This window comes from Schistocerca piceifrons, chromosome X (assembly GCF_021461385.2).
Source record: "Schistocerca piceifrons isolate TAMUIC-IGC-003096 chromosome X, iqSchPice1.1, whole genome shotgun sequence".
NCBI lineage: Eukaryota > Metazoa > Arthropoda > Insecta > Orthoptera > Acrididae > Schistocerca > Schistocerca piceifrons.
In genome coordinates this window covers 971,831,340-971,850,002 of record NC_060149.1, presented here as the reverse complement: position 1 = coordinate 971,850,002, position 18,663 = coordinate 971,831,340, and the positions used below count along the sequence as shown (strand labels likewise).

Here is an 18,663-nt window from a genome sequence, read left to right as displayed (position 1 = left end):
GATTTCTAGTTTACAGAAAAGTCATAATACTCGAACATAATACATGTTCTAAAATTCTACAACTGATCGACGTTAGATATATAGGTCTATAGTTCTGCACATCTGTTCGACGTCCCTTCTTGAAAACGGGGATGACCTGTGCCCTTTTCCAATTCTTTGGAACGCTACACTCTTGTAGAGACCTACGGTACAGCTGCAAGAAGGGGGGCAAGTTCCTTCGCATACTCTGTGTAAAATTGAACTGGTATCCCATCATGTCCAGCGGCCTTTCCTCTTTTGAGTGATTTTAATTGTTTATCTATCCCTCGGTCATCTATTCCAATATCTACCATTTTGTCATCTGTGCGACAATCTAGAGAAGGAACTACAGTGCAATCTTCCTCTGTGAAACAGCTTTGGAAAAAGACATTTAGTATTTCGGCCTTTAGTCCATCATCCTCTGTTTCAGTACCTTTTTGGTCACAGAGTGTCTGGACATTTTGTTTTGATCCACCTACCGCTTTGACATAAGAGCAAAATTTCTTAGAATTTTCTGCCAAGTCAGTACATAGAACTTTACTTTCGAATTCATTTAACACCTCTCTCATGGCCCTCCTCACATTACATTTCGCTTTGCGTAATTTTTGTTTGTCTGCAAGGTGTTGGCTATGTTTATGTTTGCTGTGAAGTTCCCTTTGCTTCCGCAGCAGTTTTCTAACTCGGTTGTTGTACCACGCTGGCTCTTTTCCATCGCTTACGATCTTGCTTGGCACATACTCATCTAACACATATTGTACGATGATTTTGAACTTTGTCCACTGATCCTCAACACCATCTGTACTTAAAACAAAACTTTTGTGTTGAGCCGTCAGGTACTCTGAAATCTGATTTTTGTCACTTTTGCTAACCAGAAAAATCTTCGTACCTTTTTTAATATTTCTATTTACGGCTGAAATCATCGATGCAGTAACTGCTTTATGATCGCTGATTCCCTGTTCTGCATTAACTGTTTCAAATAGTTCAGGTCTGTTTGTCACTAGAAGGTCTAATATGTTATCGCCACGAGTCGGTTCTCTGTTTAACTGCTCAAGGTAGTTTTCAGATAAAGCTCTTAAAAAATTTCACTGGATTCTTTGCCCCTGCCACCCGTTATGAAAGTTTGAGTCTCCCAGTCTATATCCGGCAAATAAAATCTCCACCCAGAACTATAACATAATGGGCAAATCTACTCGAAATATTTTCCAAATTATCCTTCAGGTGCTCAGCCACATCAGCTGCTGAGCCAGGGGGCCTATAGAGACATCCAATTACCATGTCTGATCCTGCTTTAACCGTGACCTTCACCCAAATTATTTCACATTTCAGATCTCCATCAATTTCCTTCGATACTATTGCATTTCTTATCGCTTTAAACATGCCTCCCCCTTTACTGTCCAGCCTGTCTCTGCGGTATACATTCCAATCTGAGTTTAGAATTTCATTACTGTTTACATTTGGTTTCAGCCAACTTTCTGTCCCTAGTACTATGTGGGCATTGTGACCGTTTATTAATCAGAGCAGTTCTGGGACCTTTCTATAGACGCTCCTGCAGTTTACTATTAGCACATTAATATTGTTATTCCCTGTTGCATATTGTCTACTCCTACCTTTCCGCATCTCAGGAGGTGTCTTTTCGGGCCTAGGGAGGGAATTCTCTAACCTAAAAAACCCACATGTGCACTCCACACATACTCCACTACACTTGTAGCTGCTTCCTGCATGTAGTGCACACGTGACCTATTCAGGGGGACCCTACATTTCTCCACCTGATAGCGGAGGTCGAGAAATTTGCACCCCAGATCTCCGCAGAGTGGTCTGAGCCCTCGGTTTAAGCCTTCCACTCGGCTCCAAACCAGAGGACCACTATCGTTTCCGGGTACGATACTGCAAATAGTTAGCTCAGATTCCACCCCGCGAGGCTTTCCGCCTTCACCAACTCTGCTAACTGCCTGTAAGAACTGAGGATGACCTCTGAATCCAGACGGCAGGAGTCATTGGTGCCGACATGAGCAACAATTTGCAGTCGGGTGCACCCAGTGCTCTCTATCACTGCCGGCATGGCCTCCTCCACATCTCGGATGAGACCCCCGGCAAGCAGACAGAGTGAACACCGACCTTCTTCCCCGACCTTTCCGCTATTTCCCTAAGGGGCTCCATCACCCGCCTAACGTTGGAGCTCCCAATAACTAATAAACCCCTCCCCCCATGTGCCTGCTCGGACCTTGCTGAAGGAGTGGCCACATGTCCACTCACAGGCAGAATGGGCGATGCCACACGGCCAGCCTCCACACTGACCCTCCGCCTCGTGCGCCGCAAACGCCGCTGAACCCGCCACTCCCCTTGCGAACAGAGTGGCCCAACCGCGCCCGGTACCCGCAAAGATGTGTCAACAGCAGGGTCAGTGGGTGAAGCATGTAACACCTGGGGTGTACCATGCAATGCACCAGACTCCCCACTGCCACTACACTCCGAGGCAGCAGCCAGAAGACGGCTAACCACGGCCATCAACACGTTCAGCTGTTCGCGAACAGTGGCCAGCTCCTCCTGTGTCCGTACACAGCAGTCTCACATCCTATCCATCCTAAGAAATCAATTTACTGTAGAGAGTTAATCAACTTATAACTAGACTGCTAATTCACTAAAGGCGGCTGATAGTTGACTAAATTGTGGTTACTAGATACTTCCTGTAGAAAACAATGAAAATAGCACTACCTGTCTCTGGACTGTATTCAAAACAAACACTAGCACTACTGGCACTATGGCTGACTAAACGGACTCTCTCTGACTGTATTCAAAACAAACACAAAATCTATGGAACACTATTACTAGCACTCGACAATTAAAGCTTCCTAAAAGCAAAAACACACGGAAGAAGAAGTGACAAGTAAGAAAAATAGAGTTAATACTTAAACTAGCGTAGCTTGCTGCACAGCAGACGTGACGCAGACGGCAGTTACGATGACATTGACACTATAAGATTATTGAACGACTCATTGGGATTTTGAGTCTGACAATGCAGACACTTCTTCAATAATTCAGGATTGGCAGGTCTCTGTAAACAGGTTTTATGATATCCACAACTGCTGCTGGGATAGAATGTTTATGGCTGTATGACCTGTTTGAGTACTGGGCATTGCGGTAATTGCACCATGAACCAGATCTAGGAGGGCAAAGATGGTGTACTGGTTTATTATCAGCTGACAGTCTCTGGAAGAAGGTAGCCCATGCTGCCTGCTTCATTTTCAACAAATCCTCAGTATTATTTCTAATGGCAATCTCATAATACTGTTGTAGTTCATCAATCATGTTGTCTGTCAGCCTGCTTCATATGGTCTTACCACCTGAAAGTGTCTTGTCTCTCAAACTTTGTTTCAACTTCCTCAATCTGGTACCCATCCTCTTCTGGGCATGACCAACACATTCCATTTCTGTGACAAGCTTCTCACCATAAGGCTGAGTGGCTACTACACTGTTATATGCATTTGAGTCTGCATAACTTAAGAACTTAGTGTAACACACTCCCCTTTAGTTTACAGATCGATTATAAATTTCAACAGCTGCACGGGCCTCCGTACGACTAGTTGTCCTTCATAATTTCTGTCACAAATATGCCCTTCTTCATTCCCTGATTTATACTTATAACAATGTTTGGTTAAAGTCTGGAAATCTATTAGCTTTCCAGTATCCACACTGGTCACTGTAGCAACAGAATTCTTAGAACTGCAGCTGCGCTTCTACCAAGTGCCCCAAAAGCTACTGATATGTCAATCATACCATCGTTTATTTCAGCAGCTTCATTTGCAGCACCCTTAATTGACTCACATGCAGCAGATCTCACAGCAGCTCCAATAAATCCTGCATACTTGTCCATTTTACAAAGTGGGCGTGGCATATACATCACGACACACATTGTTTCTGCTGCAGTGTGTCCTTTGCCAATAGCTCTCAATCCATAAAACCACCTAATATTTATTTTAAAATAATTATCTTTACACTTATCAGAACTCCAAAATGAATGAGTATATTTACAACTGGCAGAATTAATGATAAGTTTCCTGGCTAGTCCATTTGATACCTCAATGTCTTCATGTAAACTAACTGGCCCTCCACATACATACAGCACACACATTCACATAACACCCCTGTTAGGATGTGTAAATGTAGCAGAATATAACCTAACCTACCGTTTACATGAGTTTTGTTTTGAGATAACTGTGTTATCACTATGTTTTATTTTAATCTTCGAAGCACTAATGGGTGTTTCTCTAGATACTCATGAGTTTGCCAGTATTTCATTGTCTGTAACTTCACACACCACATGCTGAACACAATGTTTCTCTTTATTCAAAATTTTATTACCATGAAACCCACATTTCTTAAAAACACTTCATTTTGGAGTCATACTTTTTGAGAGATTTACCAGTCTATTCGTCACTTTTCCTCGGAAGAACGTTAGCACTTTGATATACAAAGCATGTTTATACTATGAAAAGATACGATACTATTTTTGACTGTGCTACCAATACAAACACATAATTTAACCTTTATAACACAGCAATCCACAGCTTTCTACAGGGTGGTCCATTGATAGTGACCGGGCCAAATATCTCACGAAATAAGCATCAAATGAAAAAACTACAAAGAACGAAATTCGTCTAGCTTGAAGGGAGAAACCAGATAGCGCTATGGTTGGTCTGCTAGATACCGCTGCCATAGGTCAAACTCATATCAACTGCATTTTTTAAAAATAGGAACCCCCATTTTTTATTAGATATTCATGTAGTACGTAAAGAAATATGAATGTTTTAGCTGGACCACTTTTTTCGCTTTGTGATAGATGGGGCTGTAATAGTCAAAAATGGTTCAAATGGCTCTGAGCACTATGGGACTTAACTTCTGAGGTCATCAGTCCCCTAGAACTTAGAACTACTTAAACCTAACTAACCTAAGGACATCACACACATCCATGCCCGAGGCAGGATTCGAACCTGCGACCGTAGCGGTCGCGCGTTTCCAGACTGTAGCGCCTAGCATCGCTCGGCCACTCTGGCCAGCTGCTGTAATAGTCACAAACATATAAGTATGTGGTATCACACAACATTCCGCCAGTGCGGACGGTATTTGCTTCGTGATACATTACCCGTGTTAAAATGTACCGTTTACCAATTGCGGAAAAGGTTGATATCGTGTTGATGTATGGCTATTGTGATCAAAATGCCCAAGGGGCGTGTGCTATGTATGCTGCTCGGTATCCTGGACGACATCATCGAAGTGTCCGGACCATTTGCTGGATAGTTACATTATTTAAGGAAACAGGAAGTGTCCAGCCACATGTGAAACATCAACCACGACCTGCAACAAATGATGATGCCCTAGTAGGTGTTTTAGCTGCTGGGGCAGCTTATCCACACATCAGTAGCAGACAAATTGCGCGAGAATTGGGAATCTCAAAAACGTCGGTGTTGAGAATGCTACATCAACATCGATTGCACCCGTACCATATTTCTATGCACCAGGAATTGCATGGCGATGACTTTGGATGTCATGTACAGTTCTGCCACTGGGCATAAGAGAAATTACGGGACGATGAAAGATTTTTTGCATGCGTTCTATTTAGCAATGAAGCATCATTCACCAACAGCGGTAACCTAAACCGCCATAATATTCACTATTGGGCAACGGAAAATCTACGATGGCAGTGACAAGTGGAACAGCAGCGACCTTGGCAGGTTAATGTATGGTGTGGCATTAAGGGAGGAAGGATAATTGGCCCCCATTTTATCGATGGAAATTTATATGGTGCAATGTATGCTGATTTCCTGCGTAATGTTCTACCAATGTTACTACTAGATGTTTCACTGCATGACAGAATGGCGATGTACCTCCAAAATGATGGATGTCCAGCACATAGTTTGTGTGCGGTTGAAGCAGTATTGAATAGCATATTTCATGACAGGTGGATTGGTCGTCAAAGCACCATACCATGGCCCGCACGTTCACCGGATCTGACGTCCCCGGATTTCTTTCTGTGGGGAAAGTTGAAGGATATTTGCTATCGTGATCCACCGACAATGCCTGACAACATGCGTCAGTGCATTGTCAATGCATGTGTGAACATTACGGAAGGCGAACTACTCACTGTTGAGAGGAATGTTGTTACACGTATTGCCAAAGGCACTGAGGTTGACAGACATCATTTTGAGCATTTATTGCATTAATGTGGTATTCACAGGTAATCACGCCGTAACAGCATGCGTTCTTAGAAATGATAAGTTCACAAAGGTACATGTATCACATTGGAACAACCGAAATAAAATGTTCAAATGTACCTACATTCTGTATTTTAATTTAAAAAACCTACCTGTTACCAACTGTTCGTCTAAAATTATGAGCCATATGTTTGTGACTATTACAGCGCCATCTATCACAAAGCGAAAAAAGTGGTCCAACTAAAACATTCATATTTCTTTACGTTGTTGTTGTTGTGGTCTTCAGCCCTGAGACTGGTTTGATGCAGCTCTCCATGCTACTCTATCCTGTGCAAGCTTTTTCATCTCCCAGTACCTACTGCAACCTACATCCTTCTGAATCTGCTTAGTGTATTCATCTCTTGGTCTCCCTCTATGATTTTTACCCTCCACGCTGCCCTCCAATACTAAATTGGTGATCCCTTGATGCCTCAGAACATGTCCTACCAACCGATCCCTTCTTCTGGTCAAGTTGTGCCACAAACTTCTTTTCTCCCCAATCCTATTCAATAATTCCTCATTAGTTATGTGATCTACCCATCTAATCTTCTGCATTCTTCTGTAGCACCACATTTCGAAAGCTTCTATTCTCTTCTTGTCCAAACTATTTATCGTCCATGTTTCACTTCCATACATGGCTACACTCCATACGAATACTTTCAGAAATGACTTCCTGACGCTTAAATCAATACTGGATGTTAACAAATTTCTCTTCTTCAGAAACGCTTTCCTTGCCATTGCCAGCCTACATTTTATATCCTCTCTACTTCGACCATCATCAGTTATTTTGCTCCCAAATAGCAAAACTCCTTTACTACTTTAAGTGCCTCATTTCCTAATCTAATTCCCTCAGCATCACCCGACTTAATTAGACTACATTCCATTATCCTTGTTTTGCTTTTGTTGATGTTCATCTTATATCCTCCTTTCAAGACACTGTCCATTCCATTCAACTGCTCTTCCAAGTCCTTTGCTGTCTCTGACAGAATTACAATGTCATCAACGAACCTCAAAGTTTTTATTTCTTCTCCATGAATTTTAATACCTACTCTGAATTTTTCTTTTGTTTCCTTTACTGCTTGCTCAATATACAGATTGAACAACATCGGGGAGAGGCTACAACCCTGTCTTACTCCCTTCCCAACCACTGCTTCCCTTTCATGTCCCTCGACTCTTATAACTGTTATCTGGTTTCTGTACAAATTGTAAATAGCCTTTCACTCCCTGTATTTTACCCCTGCCACCTTTAGAATTTGAAAGAAAGTATTCCAGTCAACATTGTCAAAAGCTTTCTCTAAGTCTACAAATGCTAGAAATGTCGGTTTGCCTTTTCTTAATCTTTCTTCTAAGATATTACGTATTACACGAATTCGTAATAAAAAATGGGGTTCTTATTTTAAAAAACACAGTTGATATCAGTTTGAGCTATGGCAGTGCCTTATAGCAGGCCAACCATTGCGCCAGCTGGTTTCCCCCTTCGAGCTAGACAAATTTCGTTCTTTGTAGTTTTTTCGTTTGACACTTATTTCGTGAGAAATTTGGCCTGGTCACGATCAATGGTCTACCCTGTATATAAAAAATTACCGATTTTATTAGGTCTTGAAGTAATGCATGTAAAAATTTTAACATTTTCAACTGGTGTAGATTATATTTTAGAAAATAAAATAAAATACTTCCCACGCAAGTTTATAAGTAATATACATATCATTTTATTTGGAAAATTGCAAATTTTATAATCAGATAAAAACCCAAAAAAGTGAAAAAGAATGTTTTCCCCTTCTAACTCCCCTTAAAGTTATGGAAATGTGCAAGCTCTCGGAGCCAGTGGCTTCTTCTTCTGGCAGAAACAATGAAGGGGAAGGAAAAGGGAAGAAAGAAAAGGCTTGTCAAGGTTTAGGAAATGGGGAGAGTTGCAGAAAAGCTGCAGAGAAACCCAGGCCAGAACAGACTTACTGAATGGGATGAGAAATATGTAACTAAACCAGTCCATCTCTCATACCACCAGCAGATGTGAAGTATTCTTGTGATTGGTAGTAAGTCATAAACATTAAATTATTTTCAATGTATGTTCATATGTAATACTGCATGTACCTTTGAGGTATCATTGGGCCCATTGGGAAGAGGATCAAAATTAGGCCACTGCTTTCTAATTATTTGGAGCATTTCATTAAATGAGACCATCTTCCCATCATTCCATTTGTTGCCGCTGAAAGGCATGTACTCAATAAATCTTACATCAACATTTTTCTCTTTTGTTAACTCCACAAAACTGCACACTTCATCTTCATTAAAACCTCGCATTACAACACAATTTATCTGTGGAAGAAAGACACCATTAAAAACTTGGTATCAGATAAAGCATGGTTTAAACAGAGTTTGAAAGACTTTTTGATAGGCAACTCATCCTACTCTATAGATGAATATCTTAACAGTGGCTGTTAGGCCAGCATAAATAAGAATGTCTGTTAGATTTCAGTTCTGAGAGCACTTTGTCATAACAGTCAAGATTATGTATTTTTGTTTGATAGATTTATTAGTAGTGCATAACAATATTTCAGTCTGACAGCATATCAATTCTGAAAAAAAAAGCTGTTCCAGTTTGTATTGTATTCACCTAGTTTGACAATCTCCTGACAAATGATCAGGGTATTCAAATGTTTCATATTTTTTATGTTATACTTTCTGGCATGTTACTCACCCATGAGAATCATCTCATGTTTTGGGTCTTGGAACAAAAGCTGAATCTAATCTAATCTAACCTACAAAATAATGGTTCTACAAGTCTGTTGTTATATTTGTATACCTCACTGATTCTGTTAAATTAATCTTTTTCTCTCCTTTTGGAGAATGTCTGAATTTATCTTAGCATGCCAAGCTGTTAACCTTCTTAACAATTTACGAAAATTAAACTACATACATCTCCAATCTTTTTCCCCACTCCAACGCACACATCTTTTGCTGAAGGTATTATTTTAACTATTACATTAAATTAAGAAGCTTTCTTGAAACTGTGCTGCCATTTGTGAAACAAAGTTAAAAGTGTTCTCAAGATAAAAGGTCTTCACAAAAGGAGCATTTAGTATCTGTGCAGGTGGTAATACTGACAGCCTTCATATAAACAAACCCAAATGGTAGAACATCCTGCTTTACACATACACGCAATGGCAGAAAAAAGGAAAAGAGCACACCTTTCATTCAAGCATTGAATATATAAACTGATGAGACAAAACACTATGACCTCCTGTTTGATAATGTGTTTGTCCACTGTTGGAACAAATACAGCAGTGATTTTGTGTGGGACAAGTTCAACAAATTTCAGGTATGTTCCCAGCATTATGTGAGGTATGTTCCCAGCATTATGCAGCACCGCATGTCTGAGCACAGGTCATGTAATTCCCATAAATTGGAGATCAGTGGTTTCTGGGTGCAGAACTGGTATCTGATAGCATCACAGATGTATTCCATCAGATTCAGAAGGGGTGAATTTGATTCTGGCCTCGTGACACTGAAAGTCATATTGTTGAAACATGTCACCTTCATTAGAGACAGGGTGTGGACAGTGCACAATAATGTTCACACAGAACAAAGCTGTTATGGAGCCTTCAGTTACTACCACAGGACCCACAGAAGACCAGGTGAATGTCCTCCATAGCATAATATTGCTCCCACTGGCCTAAGTCTGTAGCAAAGTGCACCTTTCAAGCACCAATTCACTCTGTTGACGGTGTATGTGCACAAAACCGTCAAGCAGGTGTAATGCGAAACACGAATGATTCAACCAGATGACACATTTCTATTGATTCACTGCCCAGTCTCAATGCTCCTGAGCCACAGAAATTGTAATTCAGCAGTGTTGTCAACATGGGAACATACGGGGGTTGTCAGCAGCAGAGCCCTATGTTTAACAATGTGCAATGAATGGTGTGCTCTGAAATACTCATGCTTCCACCAGCACTGTGTCATCAGACGTGCCACAGAAATTAGCTTCCTCAGCCGAATGTCATCTTTTTCAAAGGAACCATCCCAGCATTTGTCTTAAATCCTTTAGGGAAATCAAGGAAAACCCAAATTTTGATGGCCCGATGGGACTCGGGTCCGTTGTCCTCTCGAAGGCAGGTCCACTGTCTGACCACTGTGGTGGCATGACCTAGTCTTAATTAAGCCAGAAAATCCTGGGAAATGCTGACATACTTATTGATTTAAGATATAACAATTTAAAACAATCCTTTCATGAATTTCACTACAATTTTCTGCTCTTTTGAAAAAAAAATTCTTTTGACTGTTTTGATGTTGTTTATTATGTTTAAATAATGATGGCAGTCTCTATAAAAGGGCAGTTTGACTTTTAAGTTTAGTTATACTGTTTTAAACTACATCCTTCATCTATTTGTCCACCCAGAAGTGCTATAGGATATAACTTGAAGACTATGGTGAGGTGGTGGGGGACAGTCATGTGTTGAGAAGGAGGTGCTGCCAGAAATTAAGTGTGTGAGGTGACGTTATTGACACTGCATACAGGGAAAATAAAAATACTCTATTCCATATTCATTTACAATCTTCGTCTGGCCCCCATATGGTTTTACTTTTCTCCAATAAGAAAAAAGAAATTGTCAGTAACTGTCTTTATAAGGTCTTAAAAGGAAACAAACAATAGAAAATCTAGGCTGGAATAATGACCATATTATAAAAAAGATACATTGCTATTCACTGTATACAGGAGATGTTAGGTCACAGACAAGCATAACAAAAAAGACTACTAAACACATAAGCTTTCGATCAGAAAGTCTTCTTCCAAAGTGGACAAAACACACACACACACACACTCACACACACACACACACACACACACACACACACACGACCGTTGCGCATCATCATGTCCTGACAAATGATCAGGGTATTCAAATGTTTCATATTTTTTATGTTATACTTTCTGGCATGTTACTCACCCATGAGAATCATCTCATGTTTTGGGTCTTGGAACAAATGCTGAATCTAATCTAATCTAACCTACAAAATAATGGTTCTACAAGTCTGTTGTTATATTTGTATACCTCACTGATTCTGTTAAATTAATCTTTTTCTCTCCTTTTGGAGAATGTCTGAATTTATCTTAGCATGCCAAGCTGTTAACCTTCTTAACAATTTACGAAAATTAAACTACATACATCTCCAATCTTTTTCCCCACTCCAACGCACACATCTTTTGCTGAAGGTATTATTTTAACTATTACATTAAATTAAGAAGCTTTCTTGAAACTGTGCTGCCATTTGTGAAACAAAGTTAAAAGTGTTCTCAAGATAAAAGGTCTTCACAAAAGGAGCATTTAGTATCTGTGCAGGTGGTAATACTGACAGCCTTCATATAAACAAACCCAAATGGTAGAACATCCTGCTTTACACATACACGCAATGGCAGAAAAAAGGAAAAGAGCACACCTTTCATTCAAGCATTGAATATATAAACTGATGAGACAAAACACTATGACCTCCTGTTTGATAATGTGTTTGTCCACTGTTGGAACAAATACAGCAGTGATTTTGTGTGGGACAAGTTCAACAAATTTCAGGTATGTTCCCAGCATTATGTGAGGTATGTTCCCAGCATTATGCAGCACCGCATGTCTAAGCACAGGTCATGTAATTCCCATAAATTGGAGATCAGTGGTTTCTGGGTGCAGAACTGGTATCTGATAGCATCACAGATGTATTCCATCAGATTCAGAAGGGGTGAATTTGATTCTGGCCTCGTGACACTGAAAGTCATATTGTTGAAACATGTCACCTTCATTAGAGACAGGGTGTGGACAGTGCACAATAATGTTCACACAGAACAAAGCTGTTATGGAGCCTTCAGTTACTACCACAGGACCCACAGAAGACCAGGTGAATGTCCTCCATAGCATAATATTGCTCCCACTGGCCTAAGTCTGTAGCAAAGTGCACCTTTCAAGCACCAATTCACTCTGTTGACGGTGTATGTGCACAAAACCGTCAAGCAGGTGTAATGCGAAACACAAATGATTCAACCAGATGACACATTTCTATTGATTCACTGCCCAGTCTCAATGCTCCTGAGCCACAGAAATTGTAATTCAGCAGTGTTGTCAACATGGGAACATACGGGGGTTGTCAGCAGCAGAGCCCTATGTTTAACAATGTGCAATGAATGGTGTGCTCTGAAATACTCGTGCTTCCACCAGCACTGTGTCATCAGACGTGCCACAGAAATTAGCTTCCTCAGCCGAATGTCATCTTTTTCAAAGGAACCATCCCAGCATTTGTCTTAAATCCTTTAGGGAAATCAAGGAAAACCCAAATTTTGATGGCCCGATGGGACTCGGGTCCGTTGTCCTCTCGAAGGCAAGTCCACTGTCTGACCACTGTGGTGGCATGACCTAGTCTTAATTAAGCCAGAAAATCCTGGGAAATGCTGACATACTTATTGATTTAAGATATAACAATTTAAAACAATCCTTTCATGAATTTCACTACAATTTTCTGCTCTTTTGAAAAAAAAATTCTTTTGACTGTTTTGATGTTGTTTATTATGTTTAAATAATGATGGCAGTCTCTATAAAAGGGCAGTTTGACTTTTAAGTTTAGTTATACTGTTTTAAACTACATCCTTCATCTATTTGTCCACCCAGAAGTGCTATAGGATATAACTTGAAGACTATGGTGAGGTGGTGGGGGACAGTCATGTGTTGAGAAGGAGGTGCTGCCAGAAATTAAGTGTGTGAGGTGACGTTATTGACACTGCATACAGGGAAAATAAAAATACTCTATTCCATATTCATTTACAATCTTCGTCTGGCCCCCATATGGTTTTACTTTTCTCCAATAAGAAAAAAGAAATTGTCAGTAACTGTCTTTATAAGGTCTTAAAAGGAAACAAACAATAGAAAATCTAGGCTGGAATAATGACCATATTATAAAAAAGATACATTGCTATTCACTGTATACAGGAGATGTTAGGTCACAGACAAGCATAACAAAAAAGAGTACTAAACACATAAGCTTTCGATCAGAAAGTCTTCTTCCAAAGTGGACAAAACCCACACACACACACACACACACACACACACACACACACACACGACCGTTGCGCATCATCATGTCCTGACAAATGATCAGGGTATTCAAATGTTTCATATTTTTTATGTTATACTTTCTGGCATGTTACTCACCCATGAGAATCATCTCATGTTTTGGGTCTTGGAACAAATGCTGAATCTAATCTAATCTAACCTACAAAATAATGGTTCTACAAGTCTGTTGTTATATTTGTATACCTCACTGATTCTGTTAAATTAATCTTTTTCTCTCCTTTTGGAGAATGTCTGAATTTATCTTAGCATGCCAAGCTGTTAACCTTCTTAACAATTTACGAAAATTAAACTACATACATCTCCAATCTTTTTCCCCACTCCAACGCACACATCTTTTGCTAAAGGTATTATTTTAACTATTACATTAAATTAAGAAGCTTTCTTGAAACTGTGCTGCCATTTGTGAAACAAAGTTAAAAGTGTTCTCAAGATAAAAGGTCTTCACAAAAGGAGCATTTAGTATTTGTGCAGGTGGTAATACTGACAGCCTTCTTATAAACAAACCCAAATGGTAGAACATCCTGCTTTACACATACATGCAATGGCAGAAAGAAGGAAAAGAGCACACCTTTCATTCAAGCATTGAATATATAAACTGATGAGACAAAACACTATGACCTCCTGTTTGATAATGTGTTTGTCCACTGTTGGAACACAATACAGCAGTGATTTTGTGTGGGACAAGTTCAACAAATTTCAGGTATGTTCCCAGCATTATGTGAGGTATGTTCCCAGCATTATGCAGCACCGCATGTGTAAGCACAGGTCATGTAATTCCCATAAATTGGAGATCAGTGGTTTCTGGGTGCAGAACTGGTATCTGATAGCATCACAGATGTATTCCATCAGATTCAGAAGGGGTGAATTTGATTCTGGCCTCGTGACACTGAAAGCCATATTGTTGAAACATGTCACCTTCATTAGAGACAGGGTGTGGACAGTGCACAATAATGTTCACACAGAACAAAGCTGTTATGGAGCCTTCAGTTACTACCACAGGACCCACAGAAGACCAGGTGAATGTCCTCCATAGCATAATATTGCTCCCACTGGCCTAAGTCTGTAGCAAAGTGCACCTTTCAAGCACCAATTCACTCTGTTGACGGTGTATGTGCACAAAACCGTCAAGCAGGTGTAATGCGAAACACGAATGATTCAACCAGATGACACATTTCTATTGATTCACTGCCCAATCTCAATGCTCCTGAGCCACAGAAATTGTAATTCAGCAGTGTTGTCAACATGGGAACATACGGGGGTTGTCAGCAGCAGAGCCCTATGTTTAACAATGTGCAATGAATGGTGTGCTCTGAAATACTCATGCTTCCACCAGCACTGTGTCATCAGACGTGCCACAGAAATTAGCTTCCTCAGCCGAATGTCATCTTTTTCAAAGGAACCATCCCAGCATTTGTCTTAAATCCTTTAGGGAAATCAAGGAAAACCCAAATTTTGATGGCCCGATGGGACTCGGGTCCGTTGTCCTCTCGAAGGCAGGTCCACTGTCTGACCACTGTGGTGGCATGACCTAGTCTTAATTAAGCCAGAAAATCCTGGGAAATGCTGACATACTTATTGATTTAAGATATAACAATTTAAAACAATCCTTTCATGAATTTCACTACAATTTTCTGCTCTTTTGAAAAAAAAATTCTTTTGACTGTTTTGATGTTGTTTATTATGTTTAAATAATGATGGCAGTCTCTATAAAAGGGCAGTTTGACTTTTAAGTTTAGTTATACTGTTTTAAACTACATCCTTCATCTATTTGTCCACCCAGAAGTGCTATAGGATGTTACTTGAAGACTATGGTGAGGTGGTGGGGAACAGTCATGTGTTGAGAAGGAGGTGCTGCCAGAAATTAAGTGTGTGAGGTGATGTTATTGACACTGCATACAGGGAAAATAAAAATACTCTATTCCATATTCATTTACAATCTACGTCTGGCCCCCATATGGTTTTACTTTTCTCCAATAAGAAAAAAGAAATTGTCAGTAACTGTCTTTATAAGGTCTTAAAAGGAAACAAACAATAGAAAATCTAGGCTGGAATAATGACCATATTATAAAAAAGATACATTGCTATTCACTGTATACAGGAGATGTTAGGTCACAGACAAGCACAACAAAAAAGACTACTAAGCACATAAGCTTTCGATCAGAAAGTCTTCTTCCAAAGTGGACAAAACACACACACACACACACACACACACACACACACACACACACACACACACACACACACGCGACCGTTGTTTCTCCCATGATGCGCAGTTGCTCCCAGTCTGGCCCTAGCAGCCAGAGACAGTGGTCATGTATGTGTGATCTGCATTTGCGCGCATGTGTGTGTGTGTGTGTGTGGGAAGGGGGGGGGGGGGGTTTGCACCAAAAGCTTACGTGTTTAATAGGTGGTGTATTTTTTTTTTTTTTTCCCCTGCCTGCAACACAACATCTACACTATACAGTGAGTGCCAATCTATCATTTGATAATACTGTCGTTACCACCTTGCCAAGAGGCATATTGTGGAGTAATCCGAAGGGCTCTACTAATTTGTACAAGAGGGAGGAGAGCACAATCTCAATGTAAGTTTTTAGAAAACTGGTATGTGCATTAATTCTGCAAACCTTTCAGAAAGGACATGGTATGCATTTCATTCAGCAAGATGAGTAATAAACAATATTAGCAATACTGCATCAAACTTGTTCACTTTCATCTTTGGATTAAACATTCGATTTCAGAGAGTACAGAATTTGGCAGAATCAAATTTTGGGGATATGTGGAACTGGGACAATGGCATATTTTTTACCCATTCAACAAACTAAGCACTGCTGATTGCTACTTTTATTGTGTCTGCTGCTGCAATGCATATATGAAACTGTAAGTGCAGCATCTGTGATGGAATAAAATGTTATACAAATGAAACAAACAGGCACAGTGAAATAGAGTAGTATGGCTCATCATTTCGGTCTCACAGATTAGCAGGTGTTGACTTGAAAGATAATACTTAAGAAGTTGAATCCAAAGGAGAGGATGTACCGTATTTACTCAAATCTAAGCCGCTCTTTTTTTCCGGTTTTTGTAATCCAAAAAACCACCTGCGGCTTAGATTCGAGTGCAAAGCAAGTGGAAGTTCTGAAAAATGTCGGTAGGTGCTGCCACAACTAACTTCTGCCGTCGAATATATGTAGCGCTACACAGGCATGCTTCGTAGGCACAAAGATAAATACTGGCGCCAAAACCTCTGCGTCAGTAAATAAATTTAAAAAAAAGGTGGAAGACAATTTTCATACATTATCCAACGAAGTAAATACAAATTCCGTATTGTTCATCTTCGAATGTAGCAGAACTTCAATGTATTACGAAAATCCGACGGGCAAGAGTGTTTGGGATGTTTGTCAATATGGCCAACTCTACGTTCTGAATTTTTTCCTACCTGTGAGAAGAGATGGTTGCTAATAGGAACCTGATGAAATGTGAATCACATGCAGTATTCTCTTCATCATAAGAGTAATACAAATATAAACATTTTGCCACGTATTCTTTCGTGTTTGCTGCTATCTTATTTAAATCCTGTCTGCCTAATAAACTACGAAACTAGAGTGAGACAACAGCAAACGCGGAAGAATATACGTATCGTGTCATGTTTATATTCGTATTATTCTTATGCCTAATAGTGATACAGTCCGAAATGAAGTACGGCAACTGACTAGATTTTTAAATCTAAGATGACTCTAATTTCTGTGCAGAATTTGATGTACTAAAGAAGCGGCCGCAAAGATTTTCAAATGGAGAAAAATTTTCGCCTAACTCTCGTTCAGAACATGTTCTATCATACGCAGTCTATTATTTGGTTCTTGTTGATCATTATCAAAGAAAGCAGCAGTGTAAGTAACAAGAAATAGTAGTCTCTTGCCATTGTTCCGCTAATGAGATGATTTCTCTCTCTCTCTCTCTCTCTCTCTTTTTTTTTTTTTTTTTTTTTTTTTTTTTTTTTAAAAAAAAATTGTAGGCGGCGGTAGCGTGCACAAAAGCAAGCCATGCCGCGAGCGATGACAGTCCGCAAACACGCACTATCAGAATGCGACAAACAATGCATGACACAGTACAGTAATGCATTTTCAGCTTAGAGTGACATAAACGCCTATAACAAGGAAAACGGCACTTATCAGATCAAAGCAAAATAAGCAATCGATTCAAACCAGACGATGCATGTGAAAAAGGAAGGGTACCAGTATAAATACGGACGGAGCGCCCGACGCATAGCAAAGGCTACCTGGTAAAGCTTAACTGCTAAGCTTACGACTCGAACCAAACTACTGTAGCTGTATCGTCAATGATTCGACCTAAGTTGTGTCTCATATTACAATGGACCGACTTTGTTTCGATTTGGAGGTGTGGCCTAAAACTTTTCTCTCCCCTTGAACTTCGAGTCTCAAATTTCAGGTGCAGCTTAGATTCAAGAATTTTTTTTTTCCTTCCTTTATTTCGAGTCTCATTTTTCAGGTTTGAGTGCGGCTTAGATTTGAGTAAATACGGTAGGTGGTATTTCAACTAATTCTAACTATGAAATAAAACAAAGTACAGCAGGGAGCTCTGACGAATCAAAGAGCAGCAATGAAGATTCTGATGAATAGTAAAGTATGAGTTAAGAAATAAGATGCTACTGAGATCGTAAATTTTTGTTGTGTTGATGAATCTGTTAACAAACATATTCAAAAATGCACTGAAACATTGGCACATGTAGTGTTGGGAGGTGATAAACTGTCATTACTGTTAGAGGAGCTCCGTATTTCTTGCTGTTCTACTCCTACATGACACTGTATCTGAAGGTATAGAATGAATCTTCACTGGCTAGAGAAATGGGTAACACAATTTTACAAGTCTCTGCTGTCATGTAATCTCTTCAGGGAAATCATGACTGTACTAAGATTCGGTTTGTGGTTGACAAGGTCAGAGTCATTAAGAAATGCAAGGCAGCTACCATGTCAGTCCTAGAAGAGAGAGACATAGCAAACTGTCAAAGGATGTACATTCCCGGTGCATATGTTTGTGGTGATGTACTAACCAAGTAATACTGTGTGTCAGGCAGTGCATTACTCAAGAACCATCATGGAAGAATGTAGAGTGGTAATTTATGTAAAAAACAACATATCTTACAATGCATTAGATTTAAAGAGCCATTGTATAGAGCAACAAATTGAAGTATGTGGTGTTGAGATTACTGTAAATGACTTCACGGCTGTAGTGTTAGCACTGTATAGATCTCCCTCAGGGAATTTGAATGT

General features: G+C 39.8%; 1 protein-coding gene across 1 annotated transcript in view; it reads right to left on the bottom strand.

The window, feature by feature from the left end:
* The window catches only part of LOC124722823 (molybdenum cofactor biosynthesis protein 1-like), a 61,462-nt gene that overhangs the window by 23,424 nt on the left and 19,375 nt on the right, over nucleotides 1–18,663 (bottom strand). The window contains exon 5 of the mRNA XM_047247947.1: nucleotides 8,358–8,582. Within this exon, the coding sequence (XP_047103903.1) occupies nucleotides 8,358–8,582 (225 nt within the window). The remainder of the gene's footprint in view (nucleotides 1–8,357; nucleotides 8,583–18,663) is intronic.